This window comes from Oncorhynchus nerka, linkage group LG4 (genome assembly GCF_034236695.1).
Source record: "Oncorhynchus nerka isolate Pitt River linkage group LG4, Oner_Uvic_2.0, whole genome shotgun sequence".
Lineage (NCBI taxonomy): Eukaryota > Metazoa > Chordata > Actinopteri > Salmoniformes > Salmonidae > Oncorhynchus > Oncorhynchus nerka.
In genome coordinates this window covers 9589822-9608062 of record NC_088399.1, presented here as the reverse complement: position 1 = coordinate 9608062, position 18241 = coordinate 9589822, and the positions used below count along the sequence as shown (strand labels likewise).

Genomic DNA, 18241 nt, shown 5'->3' with positions numbered 1-18241 from the left:
GCTTCAAAACAAAAGTTGTGTGATGGAATTCTACCATACAACTCCATAAATTTTCATCTCGTGGAGCAGTGTAGCAGAGTATGGTATAATTTTAATGGTCCGGCCCACTTGACATCTCCCTAGGCCGTATGTGGCCCACGATGCGAAATGAGTTTGACACCCCTGGTCTAAAGAATCCGTATGTTGTTCTGAGATATGAACACAGAAATACTGGACATTTTGAACTCTTATTAGGTGGTGATTTGACAAAATTACAATCATGAATTGGATTGGATTCGCAGTTTTCTGATCTTGGTCTTGACTCGGTCTCGGACCATTTGTCCCCCTCCCAGTTTCGGTCTTGTCTTGGTCTTGACTCGGTCTCTCCCCTCCGTTCTTGGTCTTGACTCGGTCTCGCCCCCCACCCCTCCGGTCTTGGTCTTGACTTGGTCTCGCCCCTCGGTCTCGGTCTTGACTCGCTCTCGACCCCGCCCCTGCATTCTCAGTCTTGTCTCGGTCTTTACTCGATCTTTCCCCCCCCCCCGATCTCGGTCTTGACTCGGTCTCGACCCCGCCCCTCATTCTCAGTCTTGTCTCGGTCTTTTACTCGATCTTGACCCCCCTCAGGTCTTGGTCTTGACTCGGTCTCGCCCCTCCGGTCTCAGTCTTGCCCCTCCGTTCTCGGTCTTGCCCCTCCCGGTCTCGGTCTTGACTTCTCGGTCTTGACGCCCGCCCGCCCCTCCCGGTCTCGGTCTTGACTCGGTCTCGCCCCTCCGGTCTCAGTCTTGACTCGGTCTTGCCCCTCCCGGTCTCGGTCTTGACTTGGTCTCGCCCGCCCGCCCCTCCCGTTCTCGGTCTTGACTCGGTCTCGCCCTTCCGGTCTCAGCCTTGACTCAGTCTTGACCCCCCGCCCCTCCCAGTCTCGGTCTTGACTCGGTCTCGCCCCTCTGGTCTCGGTCTTGACTCGGTCTCGCCCTTCCGGTCTCGGCCTTGACTCAGTCTTGACCCCCCCTCCCGTTCTCGGTCTTGACTCGGTCTCGCCCTTCCGGTCTCGGCCTTGACTCAGTCTTGACCCCCCCCGCCCCTCCCAGTCTCGGTCTTGACTCAGACTCGCCCCTCCCAGTCTCGGTCTTGACTCGGACTCGATTTGCTCCGGTCTTGGTCTTCAATCTGTCTCGCTTTAGATGGTCTGGAACACAACACTGTTCCACTGTATTCTGCCCCCTGAACAAGGCAGTTAACCCACTGTTCGTAGGCCTTCATTATAAATAAGAATTTGTTCTTAACTGACTTGCCTCGTTAAAGGTTAAAAAAACAACCCCCCTCCCCCAAAAACACAACACTGTTCCACTGTATTCCGCTTGTGCAATAACAAAATATCAACATCTGTTCCACTGCATTTCTATGTCATTACAAAGTATTTAGTAACTATGTACCAACAGCAGTACAACACACATACCAGTGTTTGTCATGGGCTGGCTGCTTAGGAGAAAGGACACGGTGTATCCAGGAACCGAAGTAGCAAAAAAACACCAAACGCTTCATTTTCAGGGATGACAGTGTGTTTTGACTTCATCTAAAATGCACCTGATAGATGTCTGTAATATTTCACATGTCGTCCACATCAAGGAGTCATGTGAAAACGATGTCAAAGTGCTTCCCCGTATTTACGACAAAAAGGTCGCCATAGGTCGCAGGGTGAAAGGAAGCAGCTATTAGCTGAGTGAAATTAGCAACAGTGTTGCGGAATTCAAGTGGTAAAGGATGAATTAGCACATTTCGAAACATTGGGTGAATTATTAGGCATGTACCCATACACCACACGACGGCCTTGTGGATGTGCCTGTCTGTCTGCCTGCCTGGCTGTCTGCCTGTCTCGCTGTCTGCCTGTCTGTCTGCCTGTCTAGCTGTCGCCCTGTCGTTCTGCCTGTCTGCCTGTCTCGCTGCCTGCCTGTCTCGCTGTCTGCCTGTCTGGCTGTCGCCCTGTCGTTCTGCCTGTCACGCTGTCTGCCTGTCTCGCTGTCTGCCTGTCTGTCTGCCTGTCTGGCTGTCGCCCTGTCGTTCTGCCTGTCTCGCTGTCTGCCTGTCTCGCTACCTGCCTGTCTGTCTGCCTGTCTGGCTGTCGTTCTGCCTGTTCGTCTGCCTCTCACCCTGGGACAATGTGTGTCTGTGACAGCATCCTGGTCACCTATGACAAGGTGTACAGTATGTTAACTGTGTGATGCCATGTCTTGTTCCCTCTCTCTCAGACCAGCAGGCAGGCTCGTGTTTCGGGGGTCTGCTGAACGGCCGCTGTGCCCAGGAGCTGCCCGGCCTCTTCAGTAAGGCCACATGCTGCTGTGACAGTGGACGCTGCTGGGCACGAGGGGCCCTGCCTGAAATATGCCCCGCCCGACGATCAGGTGAGTCACCGATCTATAATATCCCCCCTATGCCAAGGACTTACACATACTCTTTAATTAACCTCTTAGGGATAAGTGAGACGTCTGCATCCCACCTAGCCAACAGGAAATGGAAATGCGCAACGCCAAATGCTAATAGTACTCGCTAAAACTCAAACTTTCATTAAAACACATATGCAAGGTACTGAATTAAAGCTACACTCGTTGTGAATCTAGCCAACAAGTCAGATTTTTAAAATGCTTTTCGACGAAAGCATGAGAAGCTATTATCTGATAGCATGCAACACCCCGAAATACCTGAAGGGGACGTAAACAAAATAATTAGCATAGCCGGCGCTACACAAAACGCAGAAATAAAATATAAAACATTCATTACCTGTTTGGTTGGCAAGCCTGGTTCTTAGTGTGATGAAACATTTACAATGAAGATATTTCATTTATTAGTAGTGATAATCTCCTATTCTACTCAATAGACTATCACATCTTGAGGTTACATGCTTTGGTTCCAAAACACTTGAGTCAATCAATTATGGCCTTGACTTAGCTAATTGATTAAATTAAGACCCTGCTTGATGCTAATATGTGTCTTAGTGCTGGGCTCAGTCTAACACCTGAGATCATTTGGCTCTCTAGGACCAGGGCTGCCTATCTCCATACACTATGCAGTGACGTGTGAATGACTATCATTCTTCTTCTTACATCAGCGGATGTCACAAAGTGACACATATATGCACTTCCAGTGGTAAGAAAAGGAAGTGAACCCTTTGGAATTATCTCTATTTCTGCATAAATTGGTCATTAAATTAGATCTGATCTTCATCTGAGTTACAACAACAGACAAACACAGTCTGCTTAAACTAATAACACACAAATTATTGTATTTTTCAGGTCTATATTGAATACATCAGTTAAACATTCACTGTGTATGGTTGGAAAAGGTATGTGAACCCCGAGGCTAATGACTTCTCCAAAAGCTAATTGGAGCCAGGAGTCAGTTAAGCTGGAGTCCAATCAATGAGACGAGATTGGAGATGTTGGTTAAAGCTGCCCTGCCCTATAAAAAAACACTCACAAAATTTGAGTTTGCTATTCACAAGAAGCATTGCCTGATGTGAACCATGCCTCAAACAAAATAGATCTCAGAAGACTTTTGACTTGCATAAAGCTGGAAAGGGTTACAAAAGTATCTCTAAAAGCCTTGATGTTCATCAGTCCACGGTAAGACAAATTGCCTATAAATGGAGAAAGTTCAACACTGTTGCTACTCTCCCTAGGAGTGTCCGTCCTGCAAAGATGCCTGCAAGAGCACAGCACAGAATGCTCAATGAGGTTAAGAAGAATCCTAGAGTGTCAGCTAAAGACTTACAGAAATCTCTGGAACATGCTAACATCTCTGTTGACGAGTCTACGATATGTAAAACACTAAACAAGAATGGTGTTCATGGGAGGACACCACAGAAGAAGCCACTGCTGTCCAAAAAAAACATTGCTGCACGTCTGAAGATAGCAAAAGAGCATCTGGATGTTCCACAGCACTAAAAAGGCACAGCACAGCACACCAACATCAAAACCTCATCCCAACTGTAAGGTCTGGTGGAGGGAGCATCATGGTTTGGGGCTGCTTTGCTGCCTCAGGCCCTGGACAGCTTGTTATCATTGACGGAAAAATTAATTCCCCAGTTTATCAAGACATTTTGCAGGAGAATGTTAGGCTATCTGTCCACCAGTTGAATCTCAACAGAAGTTGGGTGATACAACAGGACAACAACCCAAAACACAGAAGTAAATCAACGACAGAATGGCTTCAACAGAAGATAATACTCCTTCTGGAGTGGCCCAATCAGAGTCCTGACCTCAACCTGATTGAGATGCTGTGGCATGACCTAAAGAAAGCGGTTCACACAAGACATCCCAAGAATATTGCTGAACTGAAATAGTTTTTTTAAAGAGGAATGTTCCAAAATCCCTCCTGACTGTTGTGCAGGTCTGATTCGCAACTACAGAAAACATTTGGTTGAGGTTATTGCTGCCAAAGGAGGGGTGACCAGTTATTAAATCCAAGGGATCACATACTTTTCCCACCCTGCAACTGTGAATGTTTACACGGTATGTTCAATAAAGTCATGAAAACGTTTAATTGTTTGTGTGTAATTAGTTTAAAAAGACTGTGTTTGTCTATTGTTGTGACTTAGATGAAGATCAGATCAAATGTTATTACCAATTCATACAGAAGTCCAGGTAATTCCAAAGGGTTCATATACTTCTACTTGCCACTGTACTAATCAGGGGGAATGGGAACCAGGTGTGGGGAATAGGAACCAGGTGTGGGGAATGGGAACCAGGTGTGGGGAATGGGAACCAGGTGTGGGGAATGGGAACCAGGTGTGGGAATAGAGCAGTACCAGGGGGGGAATGGGAACCTGGAGCTGGTGAACGGAATGAGCATCAGTACCTGGGGGGGGGATCCGTGACACTCTGGAGCTGGTGAACGGAATGAGCATCAGTACTGGGGGCTGACACTCGGAGCTGGTGAACGGAATGAGCATCAGTACCTGGGGGGGGATCCGTGACACTCTGGAGCTGGTGAACGGAATGAGCATCAGTACCTGGGGGGGGGGATCCGTGACACTCTGGAGCTGGTGAACGGAATGAGCATCAGTACCTGGGGGATCCGTGACACTCCGGAGCTGGTGAACGGAATGAGCATCAGTACCTGGGGGGATCCGTGACACTCCGGAGCTGGTGAACGGAATGAGCATCAGTACCTGGGGGATCCGTGACACTCCGGGGCTGGTGAACGGAATGAGCATCAGTACCTGGGGGATCCGCTGGAGCTGGTGAACGGAATGAGCATCAGTACCTGGGGGAGCATCAGCTGGTGAACGGAATGAGCATCAGTACCTGGGGGATCCGTGACACTCTGGAGCTGGTGAACGGAATGAGCATCAGTACCTGGGGGATCCGTGACACTCCGGAGCTGGTGAACGGAATGAGCATCAGTACCTGGGGGGGATCCGTGACACTCCGGAGCTGGTGAACGGAATGAGCAGTAGTACCTGGGGGGATCCGTGACACTACTTCAACGTCATAACCTTTAGACATTTCCATAGTTATATTTCTCCGTATCATTATTAGCTACTTCAACGTCAAAACCATCGTTATATCTCTCTGTATGAAAGAGTTATGTAAGTTCTGCCCTCGACTGCACCTCATTATAAAAAGCCCTTGAAAACCTGAGGCAGGTTGGAGAACCGCTGAATCTGATGCTGAGCCCAGTTCAAAGCTCCTGTCATGTGGTAATAGATAGTGTTCAGCTGCTGCAGGCGGTAACAGAATTGAACTTTGGTGATGTCAGGGCAGACTGGAGGGCACGGAAAGCCCCTGGCACTCTCCCCCATTTCCTCTGGCTCTCACCCCAGACTGGGCATAGCACACAGGATACCTGCTCTTCCAACTCCTACTTCGCTGGCATTTGTTGCTCAAGTCTAGAGGACAGGGGTGAGGAACTCAGGTTGGTTTCACCTCAAGTCTAGAGGACAGTGGTGAGCAACTCAGGTTGGTTTCATCTCAAGTCTAGAGGACAGCGGTGAGCAACTCAGGTTGGTTTCATCTCAAGTCTAGAGGACAGCGGTGAGCAACTCAGGTTGGTTTCATCTCAAGTCTAGAGGACAGCGGTGAGCAACTCAGGTTGGTTTCATCTCAAGTCTAGAGGACAGCGGTGAGCAACTCAGGTTGGTTTCACCTCAAATCTAGAGGACAGCGGTGAGCAACTCAGGTTGGTTTCATCTCAAGTCTAGAGGACAGCGGTGAGCAACTCAGGTTGGTTTCACCTCAAATCTAGAGGACAGGGATGAGCAATTCATGTTTGTGGGGGGCCGGAACGTCTGCTGGGTCATGTTCGGTAAGCACAAAATGGGAGAAACGTAGGAGAACTTGAACTTGTCCAATAACGTTCATGAAATCTTCAAAATTGTTGCTGTGTTGTGGCCTACAGAACATGACCGTGGGTTGTGATTGCTTTAGATCTTATCGAGAGCTTTAGAGAGTATTTGTGTGCTCTCGGAGCAACCAACTGACTTGATACTTTGATGTCAAAGAGAGACATAGTAAAGGGTTTGAAGTAGTTTGGCTTAGTGTCCTTAGACATGATCTGTTTCAAGGCACACTGTAGTTTTGACCTTTGACCTCTACTGCTGGCAAACCTATTGATGTTTGAACATTTCAAACCTGTTCCACCATCATCCAGATGACCTTTCCTCTCATTGCTGACTAACATTTTGACCTTTGTCTCACCGTCCCCCAGAGGAGTACCGCCGGCTGTGTGTCCAAGGAGTCCTACCCTACCCAGATGGAGACTTTGGAGGGAGACCCAACCCCATGAATCCTCTAAATCCTTTGATCCCTCAAAGACCCAATGGTGGCAACGACCCATCCAGCCCCAATGGTGGCTATGATCCATCTAGACCCAATGGGGGGTATGACCCATCCAGGCCCAATGGTAGGTATGATCCATCTAAACCCAGCAGTGGCTACGATCCAACACTGAATGGCCAAGGGGTTCCTAATGGAAATGGACAAAGGCCAGACTTAGGTAAGGAAACCTCCACATGCACTATAAGCACCCACACATTCAACAGATAGAGCATAGGAGCATAGGAGCATAGGAGCATAGGAGCATAGGAGCATAGGAGCATAGGAGCATAGGAGCATAGGAGCATAGGAGCATAGGAGCATAGGCTCTGCAAGCTGTAAGACATGCACAGTATATATATGCAGAGCATTCGTTAAGTATTCAGACCCCATGACCTCTTCCACATTTTGTTACGTTACAGCCTCATTCTAAAATGGATTAAATGAAATAAAATCCTCATCAATCTACACACAATACCCCATAATGACAAAGTGAAAACAGGTTTTTAGAAATGTTTGCAAATGTATTAAAAATAATAAACAGAAATACCTTATTCAGACCCTTTGCTATGAGACTCGAAATTGAGCTCAGGTGCATCCTGTTTACATTGATCATCCTTGAGATGTTTCTATAACTTGATTGGAGTCCACCTGTGGTAAATTACAATTGATTGGACATAATTTGGAAAGGCACACACCTGTCTATATAAGGTCCCACAGTTGACAGTGCATGTCAGAGCAAAAACCAAGCCAAGGGGTTGAAGGAATTGTCCGTAGAGCTCCTAGACAGGATAGTGTCGAGGCACAGGTCTGGGGAATGGTGCCAAAAAATGTCTGCAGCATTGAAGGTCTCCAAGAACACAGTGGCCTCCATCATTCTTAAATGGAAGAAGTTTGGAACCACCAAGACTCTTCCTAGAGCTGGCGACCCAGCCAAACTGTTCAATATGGGGAGAAAGGCCTTTTGGTCAGGGAGGTGACCAAGAACCCAATGGTCACTGTGACAGAGCTCCAGAGTTCCTCTGTGGAGATGGGAGAAACTTCCAGAAGGACAACCATCTCTGCAGCACTCCACCAATCAGGCCTTTATGGTAGAGTGACCAGACGGAAGCCACTCCTCAGTAAAAGGCACATGACAGCCACTTGGTGTTTGCCAAATGGCACCTAAAGAACTCTCAGACCATGAGAAACAAGATTATCTGGTCTGATGAAACCAAGATTGAACTCTTTGGCCTGAATTCCAAGCGTCACGTCTGCAGGAAACCTGGCACTATCCCTACGGTGAAGCATGGTGGTGGCAGCATCATGCAGTGCGGTTGTTTTTCAGCGGCAGGGACTGGGAGACTAGTCAGGATTGAGGGAAAGACGAATGGAGCAAGGTACAGAGAGCTCCATGATGAAAACCTGCTCCAGAGCGCTCAGGACCTCAGACTAGGGTGAAGGTCCTCTTCCAACAGGACAACGACCCTAAGTACACAGCCAAGACAACGCAGGAGTAGCTTCAGGACAAATCTCTGAATGTCCTTGAGTGACCAGCCAGAACCCGGGCTTGAACCCGATCAAACATCTCTGGAGAGACCTGAAAATAGCTGTTCAGCGACACTCCCCATCCAACCTGACAGCGCTTGAGAGGATCTGCAGAGAAGAATTGGAGAAACTCTCCAAATATATGTGTGCCAAGCTTATAGTGTCATACTCAAGAAGACTCAAGGCTGTAATCGCTGCCAAAGGTGCTTCAATAAAGTACTGGGTAAAGGGTCTGAATACTTATGTAAATGTGATATTTCCTTATTTTAAAAAAATGTTGTACATTTACAAAAATGTCAAAGTTTTTGCTGTTTTTTTAATGGGATATTGTGTGAAGATTGATGAGGGATTTTACTACATTTTAGAATAAGGCTTTAACGTAACAAAATGTGGAAAAAGTCAAGGGGTCTGAATCATTTCTGTATGCACTGTAGATGGATTGAGGGATGGATTGAGGGATGGATGGAGGGGAAAGCACACTGATTATGATGAAACTACTATGGGGTATGTTGGACAGGCACAGCGACTCTGAACCAGACGATAAACGTCTGTAAGCAGCTGCCCAACCTGTGTCTGCACAGTCGCTGCATCCTCGTGGGCTCTAGCTACCGCTGCGAGTGCAATAACGGCTACACCCTGGACACTCGCCAAGAATGTGCAGGTACAGTATAGTAATTATACAACAACATATTAAACATGTTTTTATACATGTCTTTGATTGATTGACTATCACTTTTAAAATGTTAGTTCCAGCGCCCACAGTGGTTGGGATACCAGGAACTCTGGTGTTCTTGATTGATTGACTATCACTTTTAAAATGTTAGTTCCAGCGCCTGGTGTTCTTGATTGATTGACTATCACTTTTAAAATGTTAGTTCCAGCGCCCACAGTGGTTGGGATACAGTGGTGGATTGATTGACTACCAGTTCCAACTCAGTGGTTGTTCTTTCTTGATTGATTGACTATCACTTTTAAAATGTTAGTTCCAGCGCCCACAGTGGTTGGGATACCAGGAACTCTGGTGTTCTTGATTGATTGACTATCACTTTTAAAATGTTAGTTCCAGCGCCCACAGTGGTTGGGATACCAGGAACTCTGGTGTTCTTGATTGATTAACTATCACTTTTAAAATGTTAGTTCCAGCGCCCACAGTGGTTGGGATACCAGGAACTCTGGTGTTCTTGATTGATTAACTATCACTTTTAAAATGTTTCAACACTTTTTAGACTTTCAACACTTTTTCAGATGATCCCATATGTACACTTTAACATTGTGGGGCGTTAACACTGTGGGTGTTAAAAAGTCAAGTTTGCTCTGTCAATACTGCACAGCAATAAGAAAGCATTGTGGCAGCACATTTCAAGTAAAGAGTTATTAGTCAAACCCAGAAAGACCATTGGCCATCGACCCTCTTCCCAGCTGTCCTCTCAGAACGTCCACTTTCTAGCCACAGATGTTGAGTTGAGATTATTAGGATCCTTATTAGCTACTGAACATGCAGCAGCTACTCTTCCTGGGGGCCATTAGCTACTGAACATGCAGCAGCTACTCTTCCTGGGGGCCATTAGCTACTGAACATGCAGCAGCTACTCTTCCTGGGGGCCATTAGATACTGAACATGCAGCAGCTACTCTTCCTGGGGGCCATTAGCTACTGCGCATGCAGCAGCTACTCTTCATGGGGGCCATTAGCTACTGCACATGCAACAGCTACTCTTCATGGGGGCCATTAGCTACTGCACATGCAGCAGCTACTCTTCATGGGGGCCATTAGCTACTGCACATGCAGCAGCTACTCTTCATGGGGGCCATTAGCTACTGCGCATGCTTGTTTGTCAACAATTGGCAAGAATAATTTTATAAATCTCCCACGTGATCCTCCTCCTTATACACATCAGACCAACATACATGTTTTACATCTTAAACAAAAGAGTCCCGAGAAAACATTTAGTATAATCTCTTATAAATAACTTTAGGCCTTTGGTACTTTGGCTTTCCTTGTTATTGTCATAATGTTATGGTCACCAATGTTCCCTCTAACACACATAATAAATATCCGCAGCGCAGAGAAGCACAAAATTTAACTTCACTTTCTAGAGTTTTCCCCCTTAGTTATTAACACTATCAACGTTTCCCTTTACTGTGGGAATTGTGATCGAATCAACGCAATATTATCCACTTTCAATACAACATCCCGAAACAAAACTATGCAAGAGTATGAAAACTAACTATGCAAGAGATTTTGTTGTAGGCAGAACACATCAGAGTATGATTCTATTGCATTGAAACACAAGACTCAGCCCGTACTTTTACACAGACCGGTGCGGCATAACCAATCAGAGCCGCAGTAGGCCTACATGCAAATAGACCATTGCCATATATGGATCTGTGCCATTCACTTTGAACTGGACTGAGTTTACAGCATGAGTGATCATGAGTAGATCCGCTTGTTTTGAGATCAAAGCGAGAGCTGCATGTAACCACGTGTGCATATTGGTTCATAATCTTTGCTAGTTAGTGAATGGATGTCACAGATCCAACACTATTGTAAACACTCTAGTTGGTTGAGTGATAACATGGGTCATGTTACAGCAGGGGCCTCCAACCTTTTCTAGCATGAGAGCTACTTTAAAAAACATATTGCGAGCTACCAGTGATGTAAAAATACTTAAAAGTACTCATTAAGTCATTTTTTTTGGGGTATCTGTACTTTACTATTCATATTTTTGACAACTTTATACTTTTACTTCACTACCTTCCTGAAGAATATCATATACTTTTCACTCCATACATTTTCCCTGACACACAAAAGCACTCGTTACATTTTGAATGCTTAGCAGGACAGGAAAATTGTATAATTCACACAATTATCAAGAGAACATCGTTGGTCATCCCTACTGCCTCTGCTCTGACAAGACTCACTAAATACAATTGTTCATAGAGAAACAACTAAATGAGATGTTCTGAGTCCAAGTCAATGTTTAAATCACATCAGAATATATATATTTTTTTTTAAGTCTGGAAGAAAATTAACAATTGTTTAATTCATTGTTAATTAATACATTTGAATTAATTGTAATTATGTAATTCTCCTTTAATTGCATATCTGGCCCTTTAATTGGGCATCTAGCGAGTGAGTCATATGCCCTCTAATGTGCTGGTCTAGCGAAGGTTCTGGACTGCTGCTGCTCATCTCATGTTTGCAAATAATAGATTCAAATGATATACTTGCTCATGATATACTTCTGCCAGGTAAGACTACTTTGCCGTTAACATTTCATTGAGAATGTTCTGGGGGAAAGTATTTCTGTCAACTCACGGGATGGTTATCACATCAACTGGCTACACACAGAGTGATAGACAAACGCAAGCACCAAACAGACAGACAATATTGCTGGAAATTAATTGGCAGATATTGTGTTAGTTTTGTCTTTTTAAGCTATGTAGTGGCTAACCAGGAGTGAACATAATTATTGATTGATTAATTCAATAGTAGCTGGCAGAGGTGGGACCAAGTCATATAGCTGTCGGCTATATTAGCCACAAGTACTGTAAGTCTCAGGTCTTAGCACTCAATTTCCAAGTCAAGTCCCAAGTCAAAACATGCAAGTCCAAGTCAAGTCTCAAGTCAAGACTGTCAATTATCAAGTCAAGTCTCAAGTCTTTAACTTTGAGTTTCGAGTCCTAAACAAGTCATAATGAGCTCTTTTTTTCACCTTTATTTAACCAGGTAGGCTAGTTGAGAACACCTTTATTTAACCAGGTAGGCTAGTTGAGAACAAGTTCTCATTTACAACTGCTACCTGGCCAAGATAAAGCAAAGCAGTTGACACATACAACAACACAGAGTTACACATGGAATAAACAAAACATACAGTCAATAATACAGTAGAAAAGGTCTATGTACAGTCTGTGCAAATGATAAGATAAGATAATGTAAGGCAATAAATAGGCCATGGTGGCGAAGTAATTACAATATACCAATAAAACACTGGAGTGATAGATGTGCAGGAGATGAATGTGCTACGCGTGCTCTTCACCCAATGTAATACCATTTCATATTTTTAACAAGAGTAATAGTTAGTATTTTACAATTACGCAAATCATGAATGCTTTTAAAAATATTTATATATTTATTACTTTCCAAATTAACGTTATATTTCCATGGAAATACATGGGTAGCCATGAGAAAGACCCCCCCCCCCCTCCCCCAATAGTGAACGACTATCGAGGATCGCTATGGGGCGATCTCGGCTTGTACACAATCGCCCAACCTTGTTTTAGGAACGTCAGGCAGGATTTAGGCTACCAACTGCCTAGCCAGTGATCACGTTCCTGCACTAACTGACTGTGTGGAGGCTCATTGATTTAACGTTACGTTAGTCTACATAGTACACCAGTAACTTAATAAAATATATAGCTGTCGGCTATATTAACCACGACTTACCGTTCTCTGTGCAGCTTCAAATGTCGAACAAAGTTGGAGGTTGTTGCTCCTCCGTCTGTAATTCTCTTCCTGTTTTGCAAGTTGCAATTCGTTTTTTGTTGATGCAGCGTGGTCTTTGTAGCCAGAAATGATAATTTTGGGGTATCATCTTTCCAAGGGCTCCATCTGAATTCACCCGCCGACGTTCCTTTGAACTGCCACGCGCAATTTGATTGGCTGCTGGGTCCGATTCAAACTGTAATCCATTAAATAAAGAGTTGATGCGCTGCATACTTTTGTTAATAGCATCATATTTAGTATTTGGGTTTGGGGAGGGTATCAAGTCCAAGTCGAGTCCAAGCCATCATATTCGTGACTCGAGTCCACACCTCTGGTAGCTGGGAGCATGTGGTGTTTGATACTTGTGAGATTTCTTAATAAAAAAGTTTGCAGTTGAACACGTAAAAATTGCATGTACTTTCAGTATTGTTTGGTGAGCTACTCATAGGTGGGCAGCGAGCTAACGTACTGGTAGCTCATGATTGACCTGTCGGCGACCCCTGTGTTACAGCCATTAGTCACAGTAAGAAGCTTCCTTTTGAGAGGACAGCTAGATGATAACCAGTCAATGTTCAGGTCACCCAGAAAATACATTTCTCTGTTAGCATCAGAGAGCTTTTCCAACACCACACACATATTCTCCAGAAACTGACTGTTAGCACTTGGTGCTCTACAGCAGCACCCAGAAAGAAGAGGCTTCAGATGAGGCAGGTGAACCTGCAATCACACTACTTCTACTTCATTTGTCATGAGATCCTCTCTGAGCTTTACAGGAATATGGCTCTGAATAGATACAGCAACACCTCCCCCGTAGACATTCCTGTCTCTTCTATAGATGTTATATCTTTGTATTCCTACTACTGTATCATCACAGCTGCTGTCTAAGTGAGTCTCAGAAATGGCTAAAATATTCATATTATCTAAGCTGAGCGACTCTACTAATCTCGTGAACATATGTTTCTGCGACTGTTAGGTACTGTATATTTATATGAGTTAACTTTTAATCCTGGGTAGCTTGTCTAAAAACTGAACTCATGATGATTCTAGGTTGTATTTCTAATAAATCTATTTCCTGATAATAAATAGATGTAGATGAGTGTTCCTCCGACCCGTGCCCCAATGGGGACTGTGTGAACACGGCCGGTTCCTTCTACTGCAAGTGCCACACAGGGTACCAAAGAAATCCAGAGAAGCAGGTCTGCATCGGTGAGTCTATTTATACTGGTGTATATATACAGTACAAGTCAAAAGTTTGGACACACCTACTCAATACAGGGTTTTTTTTTTTTTTTACTATTATCTATATTGTAGAATAATAGTGAAGACATCAGAACTATGAAATAACACACACGGAATCATGTAGTAACGAAAAAAGGTGAGGTTCTTCAAAGTAGCCACCCTTTGCCTTGATGACGGCTTTGCACACTCTTGGCATTCTCTCAACCAGCTTCATGAGGTAGTCACCTGGAATGCATTTCAATTAGCATGTGTTCCTTGTTAAAGGTTCATTTGTGGGATTTATTTAGTTCTTAATGCGTTTGAGCCAATCAGATGTGTTGTGAGAAGGTAGGGTTGGTATACAGAAGAAAGGGTGGCTACTTTGAAGAATCTCACTTCTTTGGTTTCTTCATGATTCCATATGTGTTATTTCATAGTTTTTATGTCTTCACTATTAATCTACAATGTAGAAAATAGTACAAATAGAGAAAAACCCTTGAATGAGTAGGTGTGTCCAAACCTTTGACTGGTACTGTATATATTCTATTCAAAGAGATTGAACCAATGCCATCACCATAGACATGTTCCGGAGTCTGTGGCTTAAACCCTTAACCCGCCAGGCCTGTGTCTGTGAGTCTGTTTTCACAGTGGGAGTGGACCTTAAGGATTTATTCAGTCTAAATATGCTGTTTCCTTTTTCTTTCATAATGTTACCTGACTACTGGGACATTGATCCACCGAATGCTGAATTATCATTACACGTTTTGAAGATAGTTACAATTACAGGCAGACTGTAAATGGATATACTATACCATTTAACATTGGGCTAGGTGAAACACATAGAGATATAACGACTATACCATTTAACATTGGGCTAGGTGAAACACATAGAGATATAACGACTATACCATTTAACATTGGGCTAGGTGAAACACATAGAGATATAACGACTATACCATTTAACATTGGGCTAGGTGAAACACATAGAAATATAACGACTATACCATTTAACATTGGGCTAGGTGAAACACATAGAGATATAACGACTATACCATTTAACATTGGGCTAGGTGAAACACATAGAGATATAACGACTATACCATTTAACATTGGGCTAGGTGAAACACATAGAGATATAACGACTATACCATTTAACATTGGGCTAGGTGAAACACATAGAGATATAACGACTATACCATTTAACATTGGGCTAGGTGAAACACATAGAGATATAACGACTATACCATTTAACATTGGGCTAGGTGAAACACATAGAGATATAACGACTATACCATTTAACATTGGGCTAGGTGAAACACATAGAGATATAACGACTATACCATTTAACATTGGGCTAGGTGAAACACATAGAGATATAACGACTATACCATTTAACATTGGGCTAGGTGAAACACATAGAGATATAACGACTATACAATTTAACATTGGGCTAGGTGAAACACATAGAGATATAACGACTATACCATTTAACATTGGGCTAGGTGAAACACATAGAGATATAACGACTATACCATTTAACATTGGGCTAGGTGAAACACATAGAGATATAACGACTATACCAATGCAATTATAGTTATTATATTTCTATGGTGGAATGTTACTCACTCCAACACAATGCTTTCAGATGGACAAGGGGCCAGAGGGAACTGTCTAGGGACAGAGGGAACTGTCTAGGCCAGAGGGAACTGTCTAGGCCAGAGGGAACTGTCTAGGGCCAGAGGGAACTGTCTAGGGCCAGAGGGAACTGTCTAGGGCCAGAGGGAACTGTCTAGGGCCAGAGGGAACTGTCTAGGCCAGAGGGAACTGTCTAGGCCAGAGGGAACTGTCTATGCCAGGGGGAACTATCTAGGCCAGAGGGAACTGTCTAGGCCAGAGGGAACTGTCTATGCCAGGGGGAACTATCTAGGCCAGAGGGAACTGTCTAGGCCAGAGGGAACTGTCTAGGCCAGAGGGAACTGTCTATGCCAGGGGGAACTATCTAGGCCAGAGGGAACTGTCTAGGCCAGAGGGAACTGTCTAGGCCAGAGGGAACTGTCTATGCCAGGGGGAACTATCTAGGCTAGAGGGAACTGTCTAGGCCAGAGGGAACTGTCTATGCCAGGGGGAACTATCTAGGCCAGAGGGAACTGTCTAGGGGAAGAGGGAACTGTCTAGGCCAGAGGGAACTGTCTAGGCCAGAGGGAACTGTCTATGCCAGGGGGAACTATCTAGGCCAGAGGGAACTGTCTAGGGGAAGAGGGAACTGTCTAGGCCAGAGGGAACTGTCTAGGCCAGAGGGAACTGTCTAGGCCAGAGGGAACTGTCTAGGCCAGAGGGAACTGTCTAGACCAGGGGAAACTGTCTAGAGGCATTGGGAACTGTCTAGGGGCTTTGGGAACTGTCTAGGCCAGAGGGAACTGTCTAGGCCAGAAGGAACTGTCTAGGCCAGAGGGAACTGTCTAGGCCAGAGGGAACTGTCTAGGGGCAGAGGGAACTGACTAGGCCAGAGGGAACTGTCTAGGCCAAAGTAAACTGTCTAGGGGCAGAGGGAACTGTCTATGGGGCAGAGGGAACTGACTAGGCCAGAGGGAACTGTCTAGGCCAGAGGGAACTGTCTATGGGGCAGAGGGAACTGTCTAGGGGCAGAGGGAACTGACTAGGCCAGAGGGAACTGTCTAGGCCAGAGGGAACTGTCTATGGGGCAGAGGGAACTGTCTAGGGCAGAGGGAACTGTCTAGGACCAGAGGGAACTGTCTAGACCAGAGGGAACTGTCTAGGCCAGAGGGAACTGTCTAGACCAGAGGGAACTGTCTAGACCAGAGGGAACTGTCTAGGCCAGAGGGAACGGTCTAGGGCCAGGGTTAGTATACCAATGGCGTTATTTTGGATTTGGTGCAGAATTGCAGTGTATTGGTAGGAACAGGGGTAGTATACTGTTGTAATGGTGTTATATTGGATTTGGTGCAGAATTGCAGTGTATTGGTAGGAACAGGGGTAGTATACTGTTGTAATGGTGTTATATTGGATTTGGTGCAGAATTGCAGTGTATTGGTAGGAACAGGGGTAGTATACTGTTGTAATGGTGTTATATTGGATTTGGTGCAGCATTCTGGGATAGTGGCAGCAAGTCACATATACATCACCACTCTCCTCACCAGACATTGACGAGTGCCTGCACAATGGGGTTCTGTGTAAGAACGGCCGCTGTCTCAACATGGATGGAAGCTTCCAGTGCATCTGTAACGCAGGCTTCCAGCTAACCCCAGACGGCAGGAACTGTATCGGTAAGATCTTTGGAGTGCCAGATTGGGTTTACACTTTTGTTACTGCTCTATTGGTTCCGTTGCGCCAGTCAAGATCAATCAAGCCCAGATGAAGTATTTTAATATAGTATCAGTTACCTTAATCACTCATGTAAATCAGTACTCCAATGTTCATGAGATTGTAGCTAATTGTTCCCTAGATTTGATTTGACACCTTGTTATGTACTGTGAGTATTCAAGCCTAGTCAAACCCATGAATTAACTTTATGAAGACAAGTCACTAATTATAGACTATTATAAACATAAAATACCTATGAATACGGTTTCTGTGTTTCTCTCCCAACCACATCCTACTCGTTTGCTCATGGCTGTCCATCGATGTCGACAACGACGTTGCTCTTGTTTTTACGCCATTGAATGTGGCTGTACAAAGCCAATGCACACACACAACATCACTCACATTCTACATGCTACACGCCATTCCCCATGGGGTCACATTCCAAGACCCTCTGCTTGGCAACTAACGGGTCTGGGCGTGGTGAGTTTGGCTTTAACAACAGGATGACAGATTCTTTAACCTGACCTTTAACCTTTTGCCCTCCACAGACCATGACGAGTGCGCCGGCACCAACATGTGTCTGAACGGCATGTGTATCAACGAGGACGGTAGCTTCAAGTGCCTGTGCAAACCCGGCTTCACCCTGGCTTCCAGTGGGCGCTACTGCACAGGTAGAGAGATCACTGAGGCAGACATGGAATATAGAGCGGGTTCAAGATTGGCTCATATTTTAGAGCTATGCCGATAGATTCCAGAACCTCATCTGTGTTCCATTTGGAATTCCAACTGAGATGCTACAGCACCAGCTGCTAGCCATGCGTCTGGATCAGGAACAGACAAAGGGTGCATTCCAAATGGTACCCTATATGGGGCTCTGGTCAAAAGTAGTGCACTGTTTA

At 44.9% G+C, this 18241-nt stretch overlaps 1 protein-coding gene across 1 annotated transcript in view; it reads left to right on the top strand.

Annotated features, from left to right (window-relative positions):
• Positions 1-18241, top strand: part of LOC115117097 (fibrillin-2) — a 261948-nt gene that overhangs the window by 83821 nt on the left and 159886 nt on the right. The window contains exons 9-14 of the mRNA XM_065017208.1: positions 2229-2381; positions 6685-6972; positions 8836-8979; positions 13890-14009; positions 17180-17305; positions 17891-18013. Of these exons, the coding sequence (XP_064873280.1) occupies positions 2229-2381; positions 6685-6972; positions 8836-8979; positions 13890-14009; positions 17180-17305; positions 17891-18013 (954 nt within the window). The remainder of the gene's footprint in view (positions 1-2228; positions 2382-6684; positions 6973-8835; positions 8980-13889; positions 14010-17179; positions 17306-17890; positions 18014-18241) is intronic.